The 9,971-nt window shown below is 57.2% G+C and overlaps 1 protein-coding gene across 4 annotated transcripts; it reads right to left on the bottom strand.

Annotated features, from left to right (window-relative positions):
• Nucleotides 1–987: 987 nt before the first annotated feature.
• LOC115942839 (uncharacterized) lies at nt 988–7,746 on the bottom strand. Of its 4 annotated transcripts, none has more exons than XM_081810698.1 (3): nt 7,224–7,746; nt 5,430–5,514; nt 988–5,056 (listed from the first exon to the last, which is right to left on the bottom strand). In XM_081810698.1, exon 3 carries the CDS (start codon nt 3,557–3,559, stop codon nt 2,339–2,341), a length of 1,221 nt encoding a protein of 406 aa, XP_081666824.1. In that variant the 5' UTR covers nt 3,560–5,056; nt 5,430–5,514; nt 7,224–7,746; the 3' UTR covers nt 988–2,338. The 4 variants fall into 4 exon arrangements, with proteins under 4 accessions (XP_081666824.1, XP_081666823.1, XP_081666826.1 ...); XM_081810697.1 differs by lacking the exon at nt 7,224–7,746 and adding an exon at nt 6,902–7,010; XM_081810700.1 differs by lacking the exon at nt 5,430–5,514.
• Nucleotides 7,747–9,971: the final 2,225 nt, after the last annotated feature.

Genomic DNA, 9,971 nt, shown 5'->3' with positions numbered 1-9,971 from the left:
GGGACGCCTGGGTGGCTCAGTCGGTTAAGCGTCTGCCTGCCTTCGGCTCAGGTCATGATCCCAGGGTCCTGGGATCGAGTCCCACATCGGGCTCCTTGCTCAGTGGGGAGCCTGCTTCTCCCTCTGCTTGCCTCTGTCTCTCTCTCTCTGATAAATAAATAAAATCTTAAAAAAAAAAAAAAAGACAACTAGGGACCTCTTTGATATTTCCTTGAGTAGAAAATCACAGAGTGCAGAGTGATTTTTCAGTCCTCTGACCTGCCTGTGACATGAGGACACCTGTGCCCTACTGATCGCTGTCACTAGTCCCTATATCAGAGTTTTAACCTGGGGTCCACAGATTTCCCGGTGTTCCCAACACTGTGAAAACATACGTGGTATTTTGCATATACCAGACGATCCCTGAACAACACGAGGGCTAGAGGTGCTGACCCTTTGCACAGTGGAAAAACTTTCGACGCCCCACACCGTAACTACTGACAGCCCAGAGGCCCCACCAACACCATAAACAGTTGGTTGCCCATAATTTGCGTGTTATTCATACTATATACTGTATTCTTACAATAAAGCTGCGAGAAAATACATTAGTAAGAAAATCATAAGGAAAATGCGTTTACAGTTCTGTATTTATCGCTACTGTAAGTTTACGTCATCTGTTTATGAGATGAATCATCTGTCATTACCTCCGTCTACGCTGTCTGATAGGATGCGACGCGCTCTAGACCTTATACACGGGGGATGTGCATTACTAACACCAGTCATCAAAAATGAAAAGATAGCACATGGTCTCTCAGGTGTTTTTGTGCATAAGTTTGAACGTTAAAAAAAACAGGTTTGGGTGATATTTTAAGTTGGCAAATGATAAAATCGTATCTGCGTGTATTTTATGCGTTTGTGAAATACCTAACATTTTCGTAATTTTTTTCTATGTTTCTAGGCTATGCAGCGCATCTGCAAGTTTTCTCAAATTATCGCACATCTCCAAAATATCTTCCAATATATTTATTGAAAAAAATCCACATGTAAGTGGACCCGCGCAGTTCAAACCCGGGTGTCTTGTTCAAGGGTCAACTGTATACTGTTTTCCTGGGGGAAGGGCTTATAACTTTCCACGTACCAGAAAAGATTAGAGGCTCTTGCTTTGGGTAAGTTTCTTGCTTATGCGTTAAAGAAATAATCTTGTGGCTTAGGAGTCCCTCACAATTTTCTTCTAGTTCTTTCTTGGCGGGAGGGTGGCGTCTAATTTCTGGTTTGCATTTGACAGGCTGCCTGCCTAAGTTCCTTGTTCTCACTTTAATGGTTTTCTCAGTAAAAACAAAAACCATTCTCCCCTAGCCGTGAGTCATATGGCACTTTAATTTTGTATTTGATTTTTAGTTTTTGAAGTATGGAGGATGGAAAAAGTCAGGGAGTGGTGTCCACTCTGACACTGGCAAGTGGGGAGACAAGCGCCTAGAGACGGGGAGACATGCAGGCCCAGATAAAAGGCGTAAGGACGGACATACAGACAGGCTGGGGAGGGAGGAAAGGAGAATGAGTGACAGGGAGGCCGGCAAGAGCGCCAGGAGAGACGCGGGCGGGGAAACGGGCAGCGGGCAAGAGAGAAGGCAGGCCGACCGAGGAAGGAAGAGAACAAGGAGAGAGAGGAGACAAAGTGATAGATAACAGTGTCTGAGGCCGCACGGGGCTCTGTGACTGATAAAGCGCCATCACATACATTACCCCGCAGGCAGACAGGGAGAATCCAGCAGACAGATGGGGTGATGGAGGGATGCAGGCCAATCAGACAGAAGAGGGGGAAGGTGGCCAATCAGAGGGACGCTAGAATGCAGCCCAAGACAGACAGTTGAGGGGAAAGACAGAACCGAGAAAAGAGAAGTGAGAGAGGGAGGGCGGGAAAGGGGAGAGAGGCCCAGAGGCCGAGGCTGACACCGTGCGGGTCAGGAACGCGGGTGAGGAAAGAGCAGTGCATTCTGTGCAAAACTTTCCTTGTCGTCCTCCTGGAGAGACGCGGACAGAGGCCATGTCTTTGCTCCCCCCAAGCCTGAGCCTCATCATCTTCGAGGTGGCAGGGCAGAGGCGCCGGCGGGAAGGAGGAAAAGGGAGCAAAGTCGTAGGAGGAAGCAGTTTTTCAGACTGGGAGGAAGACTCCCTCATTGGACAGGCCCAGGGATCGAGAGTAGAGGCCTGTGATTGCTGCACACGGACGCGTGCACATGGACGTGTCGGGAAGGCAGGGCAGGCCCGCACGTACTCTTCGTGCACACGAGCTGGGCCCACGGGCTACCTAACTTAGAACGTGGTACTTTTCAGTTTGACGGGGCCCCCACGTCCTGTCTCAGTTGATCCACATGATCCATGGCTGGGCGATGAGGGGACCAGCAGAGCTGGGCTGTGTCCAGGTAGCACCCCACGCAGAGGAGAGCCTGGCAGGGGTGAGCACGCCTCCGGTACCGGCCGCAAGAACAAGTAGCCAGTCCGTCAGAAAGACAGGTGCCCTAGAGTAGAAGCAAAAAGAAAAGGAGCAAGAACTGGCAGGCCCAGTGAAGTGCCAAGGCGGAGTGGCTGAGTGACAGAGAAAGAAGCATCCAGCAAGACTGGGAGAGGAGGAGGAAGGAGGGCAGCAAACGGCAAGGGACTTAGATCCGGGGAGACCCTCGTCTGGAACGACAGCTGAGAAGCGCAAAGTGGCGGCTGCCTCAGGGACAGGGGCAGGGGGCCGGCGGAGAGGGGCAGGGGGCCAGCAGAGAGGGACAGGGGTACAGCGGAGAGGGGCAGGGGACTGGTGGAGAGGAGAGGGAGAGGGGGCCGGCGGAGAGGGGCAGGGGGCCAGCGGAGAGGAGCAGGGGGCTGGTGGAGAGGAGAGGGACAGGGGGCCGGCGGAGAGGAACAGGGGGACGGTGGAGCGGGGCAGGGGGATGGCTGAGAGGGGCAGGGGGTCGGCCGAGAGGGGCAGGGGGGAGGTCCACGCGACACGGGACACTACTAGCGCCTCACACGTTTTGCATCGCGTGTGTGCTACCGATTGGGACGCTGAGGGACGTTCAAAGAAGGTGAAAGAAGAAGAGCGGCGGAGATGTGGACGGCGAGAGGCAGCCAGGCAGCCGGCCGGCAAGAAAAGGCGGCAAGAGCAGGGGAGGCTGGGAAGATGGCAGCAAGGCCGGGGCAGGCCGACCACCCGAGGAGCCAGGAACACAAGCAGCAGTGGGGCCCCCCTCGAGCGGAGGCCAGCAGGGAGACAAGGCAGGGCGGGCGGCGCAGCAGGAAGGCCCGGAGACTTCGGGGCGAGGGCGTCGCTGACAGCTCTGGGGTAGAGAGGCCACCGCCGCGGATGGGGAGCAGGTTTCAGGAAGCCAAGGGAGCAAAAGCGGACGTGCAGCCGGAGGAGAACGAGGCAAGCACTGGACGGGGAGCCCGCGGCAGCGAAGCGGGCAGGGCGGACAGGCAAGCAGACGGACGCACGGGGAGGCGAGGGAAAAATCTCGAACTTAGCAGGCATACATAAGGGGAGGAACACGGAGAAGAGCAACATAAGAGGCAAACCCAGATAGGGAAGCATGGCAGGGCCTGGAAGGTAGACAAACCAAGAGACGAAGGCTTAAAAAAGTGACAGAGACAGGCAGGCGGGGAGACAGATGGCTGGAGAGAGAGTGGTGGGCAAACAGCCAGAGAAGCAGACAGACAGCCAGAGAAAGAGGCTGCCAGCCAGTCAGGGAGGGGCAGACAGGCAGGCAGGCAGACACCATAACAGGAGCGAGCAGGTAGAGAGGCAGGCGGGAGCCAGGATCCAAGACGGCAAAGCGAGAGAGGTCAGTGGGAGAGAAAAGAGGAGAGGAGAAGTGGGCGGACAGAGGGGGACCCGGACAAGAGGAAGAAGGAAGCAAACGAGCAGATCCACATGCAAAGCACACTCGAAGGAATGACGAATGTGGGGACAGGGGCGCGCACCTGCAGCTCCTGGCACACAGTGGCGGGCGGGCAGGGGTGCTCGGCGCACGGGGAGGGGGCACACCGAGGCAGGCAGGCCGAGGCGCACACGATGTGCAGGGCTGGCCCACATCCACGTGGGGACACTCCGCCCCGACACACGCCGAGGGGCCAGGGAGAGGAGGGAGCCAGGCACACAGGAGGAAGAGACAGACACATGGAGGCCGAGCCCGGAAGACAGAAGTAAACAGAAACAAGACAGAGGTGGAAAGTCACTTAGAGGTGACAGAGGCTGAGAGCCGCGGGGATGGGAGTCAGTGTCGGCGAGGAAATAAAATCACACACACAGAGAAGCCCCGGTACAAAAAGAGGGGGATACCCAGATGGCCTCGCACAAAGAGACTGAGAGAGGGAACAGAACACAATCGAACAGAAGAGGGACAAGAGGTAGACTCGGCGCAGGACCGACGCAGGAGCCCAGCCGAGAGACTCCCAAAGGCCAGGTCAAGAAAAAGATGGACATCCTCACTCGGTCAAGTGCATCAGTGTGTGTATATGGGGGATGGTGCATCAATAAAGAATATTCCAGACTCCTAAGCAAACATTGGCACAGTATTCCCCGTCGTCTGAGGTGCTCCTGAGCACTGCTGGGGGGGGGGGGTTGCTGGCAGCTCTGCTCAAGAGGTAGAGAAATAACCCAGGAGAGAAAGGGTCCCCCAGGCAAAGGAGGGGAAGCAAGGAAGAGGCAAAGGGAGATCAAAAGAATGGGAGGAAGCTGGAGTTAGTTAGGAAAGGTGACAGGGACTGAAAAGGGTAGAAATGAGCTTTTTGCCCTCCTTCCTTTGCCGGCACCGCTCAAGAGGCAAGTTTTAGAGGACTTTTCTGATGGATCTCTGGATGAGAAAGCTACTTTAGGACTCCTTTCCAACCTTCCATCTGATTCCCGGCACCACTTCTGAGATAAACACTGGGGTACGGTGGGACATCATGGGCCAAGGAAGTGGAATGAAAATTCCAGAGGGAACCCCTACCTCTGTCTTTTTCTCAGTCCCAGAGACTTTTCTGTTTCATCGTACCTCAGTTTCTTCTACTTTACCAGTGTCCGAGATCATGGAGAAAGGGAAATATACTGCAACGGGAGAAGAGAGAAAACAATTTCACAATTTTTCAGACTTGACTCTTTCCCCTTTATTCTAAAAATCTGTACTCCTGACCCCTAAATTAATTTCCCAAGTCAGATGAATTTTATAGTCTGAGCCATTGGGGGAGGGGAGGACGAGGTAAAGCAGAAAAGAGTGCAGATAAAATTTACAACAATTATAAATCACTGAAAAGGCTGGGCAAAGGGGAAAATCAAACATGGACTCCTTTGGAAAAAAAAAAAAAACTCAATCATCGTATCTATTCATATCTCTCCCCCAAAAGTCACTAGAATTTCTGTCACTTTTTTAAAAGAAAGGGGAGAAAAATCCAGCCCCGCTCCTCACTTGAAGGATACGTACACAATTAAATGCGTTTTGACTTCAGTGAGGTATGTAGAAACAGAGTTATATATAAACATATATTTCATCTTTTCCTTTTCAATGCCTGAAGGGGAAAAAAAAAAAAAAACCTTCACATCAAACCACTCCCTTCTGAAGTATTCAGAAAAAAAAAAAAAAAGCTTTTCTTTAAGAGAAGGGAGGTGGGGAGGAAGAGACTAGTAAAGAAAAGAAAAATATTTAAATCTAGTTGGACTAGTATCTAACTAGTTAACCTTTAACAATTTATGCTGATGTCAGACTGAGCATGAGTACTGATTAATGCCCCCCCTCAAATATTTTTTTATAGGGGGGGAGTTAGAAAGAGCAGCCATTTTTGTTTTATGCAGAAATCCTTCATGCCCCCCCCAACGCGCACACACACTCACACACACACTCACACTCACACACACACAGTACACAAGGAAAATATCTCTATTAATCTGTGCACTAATCAGTTATGAAAAAAGGGAGAAATTTGTGGGTTTCTGGGTAGAGGCTTGGAGATGGGGGTGTAACAGGGAGGAGAGTGGGGGGGTGAAAACTGAAATATTAAGCCAGCCATTTTGTTTTAAAAGGGGATTTTTTCCCCCCTCTCCCTTTCTTCATGGAGGGGGTGGCGGTGCTGGGGGGGGGTTGTTTTAAAAATAATTTCAAGGCGGCCATCTTAGTGCCTCAGCTCTGAGAAATATTTCTGAGCGCCCCCCTCAGAATTTAAATATATTTAAAGCAACGGAGAGGGGGGCAGAGAGAAGTCGAAAACTTTTATATATATATATATTTTTAATCCCCCTTTCTTGTTCTCTTGGGAGGAAGGGGAGAGGGGGGGGGAAAAAGTCTCTCAATTTTTTCCAAGACAATTTTTGGGGGTGGTTCGGCCCCCCTCCTCAGCCGGCGGCCCCGAGGGGGGGTTCTGGAGGGGGGTGGCCCGGGGGTTTGGGGGGCTGGGGGAGGCGGTGGGGAGGAGGAGGAGGACGCCGCCGCCGAAGAGGAGGAGGAGGAGGAGGAGGAGGAGGAGGAGGAGGTGGTGGTGGTAGCGGTGGGGGAGGCGGGCGGGCGGTGGGTGGGGGGGTGGTGGGGGGGCCAGAGCCACAGGATGGCTTCCCCTCTGAGGGACGAGGAGGAGGAGGAGGAGGAGATGGTGGTGTCGGAGGAGGAAGAAGAGGAGGAAGAAGAGGGCGACGAGGAGGAGGAGGAGGTGGAGGCGGCCGACGAGGACTACGAGGAGGACGACGACGACGGAGTGCTCGGGCGCGGGCCGGGCCACGACCGGGGCCGCGACCGCCACAGCCCCCCCGGCTGCCACCTCTTCCCGCCGCCGCCGCCGCCGCCGCCGCCCCCGCCGCCGCCGCCGCCCCCGCCGCCAGGTAAGCGGCCGCCCCGACTCCCCCCCTCCCCCCCGGCCCGAGCGGGAGCCGCGGGCGCGCGAGGCCGGGCGGGGGCGAGGCACCCACCGCGCGGCCGAGCCGAGGCGAATCCGGGGCGCGGGGCGCCAGTCTCGGGCCCGGGGCCCCGCGGCGGGCCGGGCGGGCCGGGCGGGCCGGGCGGCGGCGGGCGGGCGGCGGCGGCGGCGGCGGCGGCCGCGGGGCCAGGCCTCTTCCCCTCCCCCCGCCGCACCCCTCCCCCGCCGCCGCCGCCGCCGCCGCCGCCTCCTCCGCCGCCGCCGCCGCCGCCGCCACCCGGGCTGGAGAGCGCTGGGCGCGAGCTGCGCGCGCGGACCGGGCCACTCGGTCGCGGCTTTCGGGGGAGGAGGAGGAGGAGATTTTTTTTTTTTACCCTCGGCGGGGAGGGGGTAGGCAGGAAACGGCCGCGGCGAAGCCAGGGCCCCCTCCCTGGCCGAGCGAGGGACCGCGGAGACCCTGGCGGCCGGACGGCGGCGTGGAGGAGGGGCGCGTGGGGGAGGGGCGGCCGCGCGGGCGCCCCTCGGGCTCGGCCCGAGTGGGGTTGCGCTGAGGTAACGGGGGGTTTCCGCGTGTGGAGCGGACCGCGGGCCTAACCACCCCCCCTCAGGAGTGGGGGAGGCGGGGGCGGGGGTGGGGGTCGGTCTCCATCGGACCCCCACCTGCGGGGACCCGGGCGCCCGCCAACTCCGGGGCGTGCGGTGGCACGTGGGGGAGGGGTCGCGTGGATGTCTGCGGGCGGCTGGGGCCCGGGGGCAGGTGGTGGCCGCGCTCAGCGCAGACCACTTCCTGGAGTCGGACTTGCTCCTACCGCCTCTCCCCCCAGCTCGTCACGGGGAGAGCACTGCGTTAGGATCGGGGAGCGCGGGGAGAGTGTCTGGGAAACTAGATGCCCCCAACTCCACCCCCTTTATCTCCACTCTGCTCCCGGCTCTTTTGTGTCAAGTGCGGGCCCCCACCCCCACCCCCCCGCGTGACCCCGTCAGTCTGGGGTGGCCGAGCTGCCCAGCTGTGACTCTCACGTGGCTGCCATTCACTGTCACTCACTCTCTCGCTGAAACCACCCGCACCTTGATCACGCCGGGGGGCGTGAACTGCCCACCCAGCTGTTGTGCAGCTTGACCGTCACTCGGCACCGCTCCCCCGGGATGACGAGTCACCCGGCCGCCCTCTGGGCAGTTCCCCCAGGGGTGGAAGGGGCAGACTGCTGCCTCGCATGGGGCGAGCAGTGGCCCCATTCAGACCACCCTCCTAGTGGAGTGATTTCTAATCTTCTTGAGGACAGGGGAGCATCCTGAGGGTGCTCACCTCTTCTGCTTGGGGCAGGGAAGGGGACACCCATACCCCCAGGCCTCTGGGTGCCATGCAGCACAAATGCACCAAACTTCAGGACGGCTAACATCACGCTCTTTGTGAAACTGTCACATTGATCTGTGTGGCTTATGTAGCAAATGTTCCTGTTCCGTTGAGACCACCTTTGAGGGAGTACGGGGTGCCTTCTGGGGGGGGGGCGGAGGAGGGTGCGTGTCTGATGGAAACAGGGACCTCCCCCCCCCCCCGGCTTGTCTGAAAAAGGGAAAAGTTTTTAGAAAGTTATCCCAGGGAACCTATGGATTTGCAAGAAGGAGAAGGAATAAAGAATCGTGGGGAGGGGGATGCCTGGAGCACGGCAAACGTAGCTATAAAGGGAAAGAAAGGATGTCAGGTTGTGTTAAGCCACCTATTTGTTTGGAACTTGGAATGTGGTATTTGGGTGTTTTTGATCCCGTATTTGGGGATGTGAGCGAGAGGGGCATGAAAGAATCTGAGGTCGAGGTGGGTCTTTGTGTCAGTCCTCCCTCTCCCCATCTTCCCCTCCGCTCTCTCAACAGCCGAGAAGAAACGTCAAATGTTTTTTAAAAATTTGTATTTGAAATGAAAACCCACCTCCGCGCTCTCCCGGGGCCATTGTATCCCCCCCACCCCCTTTCAGCCCTCCGAGTCAAATGAGTGACCCAGATGCACCCCCTCAGATGACTTTCTGAGGCAAAACTTTGGGAAAATATTTTTGGTCCGCTCGTTATTTCTGTCTACCTAAGTGTGAGCAAAATAAGCCTCCTCGAAGGAAATGTGTGCGGGCTGCCTTCCCTCATCCTTCTCCAGAATATGAATTTGCACGTATTAGAGGTCTATTGTTTTTCATTCCGACTGCTTTGATTCTCACCATTTTGTTTTACATTCTTACCCAAGACCAATTTTATCCCTTCCCCCCCTCCCGTCTCCTTACATTGTTAAACGTTTAAAATAATAGCACTCGTGTTGTGGGGGAAGGGAGCAGGAAGCCAAAAACTCATTTCTTCTCCCTCCCCCTTCTGGCAAGTCTCGAGAAATAATATAACATAATATATAGATGTGATTCCTTGGGGGTGGGGGTGGGGAATGATTGTGGGTGGTGCGGAAAATTCTGGTAGTTTCTTTGCAAAAGGTCTGAAAATACAAACCCACCCCCTGTATGCAGTACGCATGTGCAGCAGACCTATTATGGTGGTGCGTTGTGGGGGAGGGAGGGGAATTTGAGAAAAAATAAATATATGTGTGAGAGATTGATGGTGAGATTAGAGGGAGAGCGGGGCGGGCGGGAGGCGCGGCCTGGGCCCGGCTCCGCCCGCCTCCCCCCTCCCGCCGCCCCGGCGCGCCAGGCCCCGCCCCCGCCGCGCGCCGCCCCCCGCCCCCGCCCGCTTCCCGGGATCGGAGCCCGGGTGTGGGAGAGTCTGGGCGCCGGGCCAGCATTGAGTGGCGGCTGAGACCGAGGTTGGGACTTGGGTTTGCTTTATTGCCCTCCCTTTCCCTTCCTCGCCGCTCCACGCTGCCTCTCCCCGCCGCCGCCGGCCTCCCGAGTCCGGGAGCCTCCTGCCGGGGCGGGGAGCGCGGCGAACTGGCGGCGAGGACCCTGGGGCAGGTGCCCCAACCCCCGGCGGGGCGGGTGGCGGCCCAGGCCTCGTCCCTGACGCGGAGCCAGTTGGCCGGCCCCTGCCACCGCCCCGGCGGCCTCTGTTTCCATGTTCACATTAAGCGACGTCCCGGGGGTTGGGGAGAGCTGGCTGCTGGGTTGCCCGGGGAGCGGGGGGGGGGGGGGGGGGGGGGG

The sequence above is a fragment of the Leptonychotes weddellii genome, unplaced genomic scaffold (assembly GCF_054177405.1).
Source record: "Leptonychotes weddellii isolate Sample4059 unplaced genomic scaffold, ASM5417740v2 HiC_scaffold_3363, whole genome shotgun sequence".
NCBI classification, from domain to species: domain Eukaryota; kingdom Metazoa; phylum Chordata; class Mammalia; order Carnivora; family Phocidae; genus Leptonychotes; species Leptonychotes weddellii.
This window is presented reverse-complemented; position numbering and strand designations above follow the sequence as displayed.

Bases quoted from the DNA above. Each gene is read 5' to 3' on its own strand.
- LOC115942839 (XM_081810698.1), bottom strand. From the start codon at position 3,559: ATGCTTCCCTATCTGGGTTTGCCTCTTATGTTGCTCTTCTCCGTGTTC.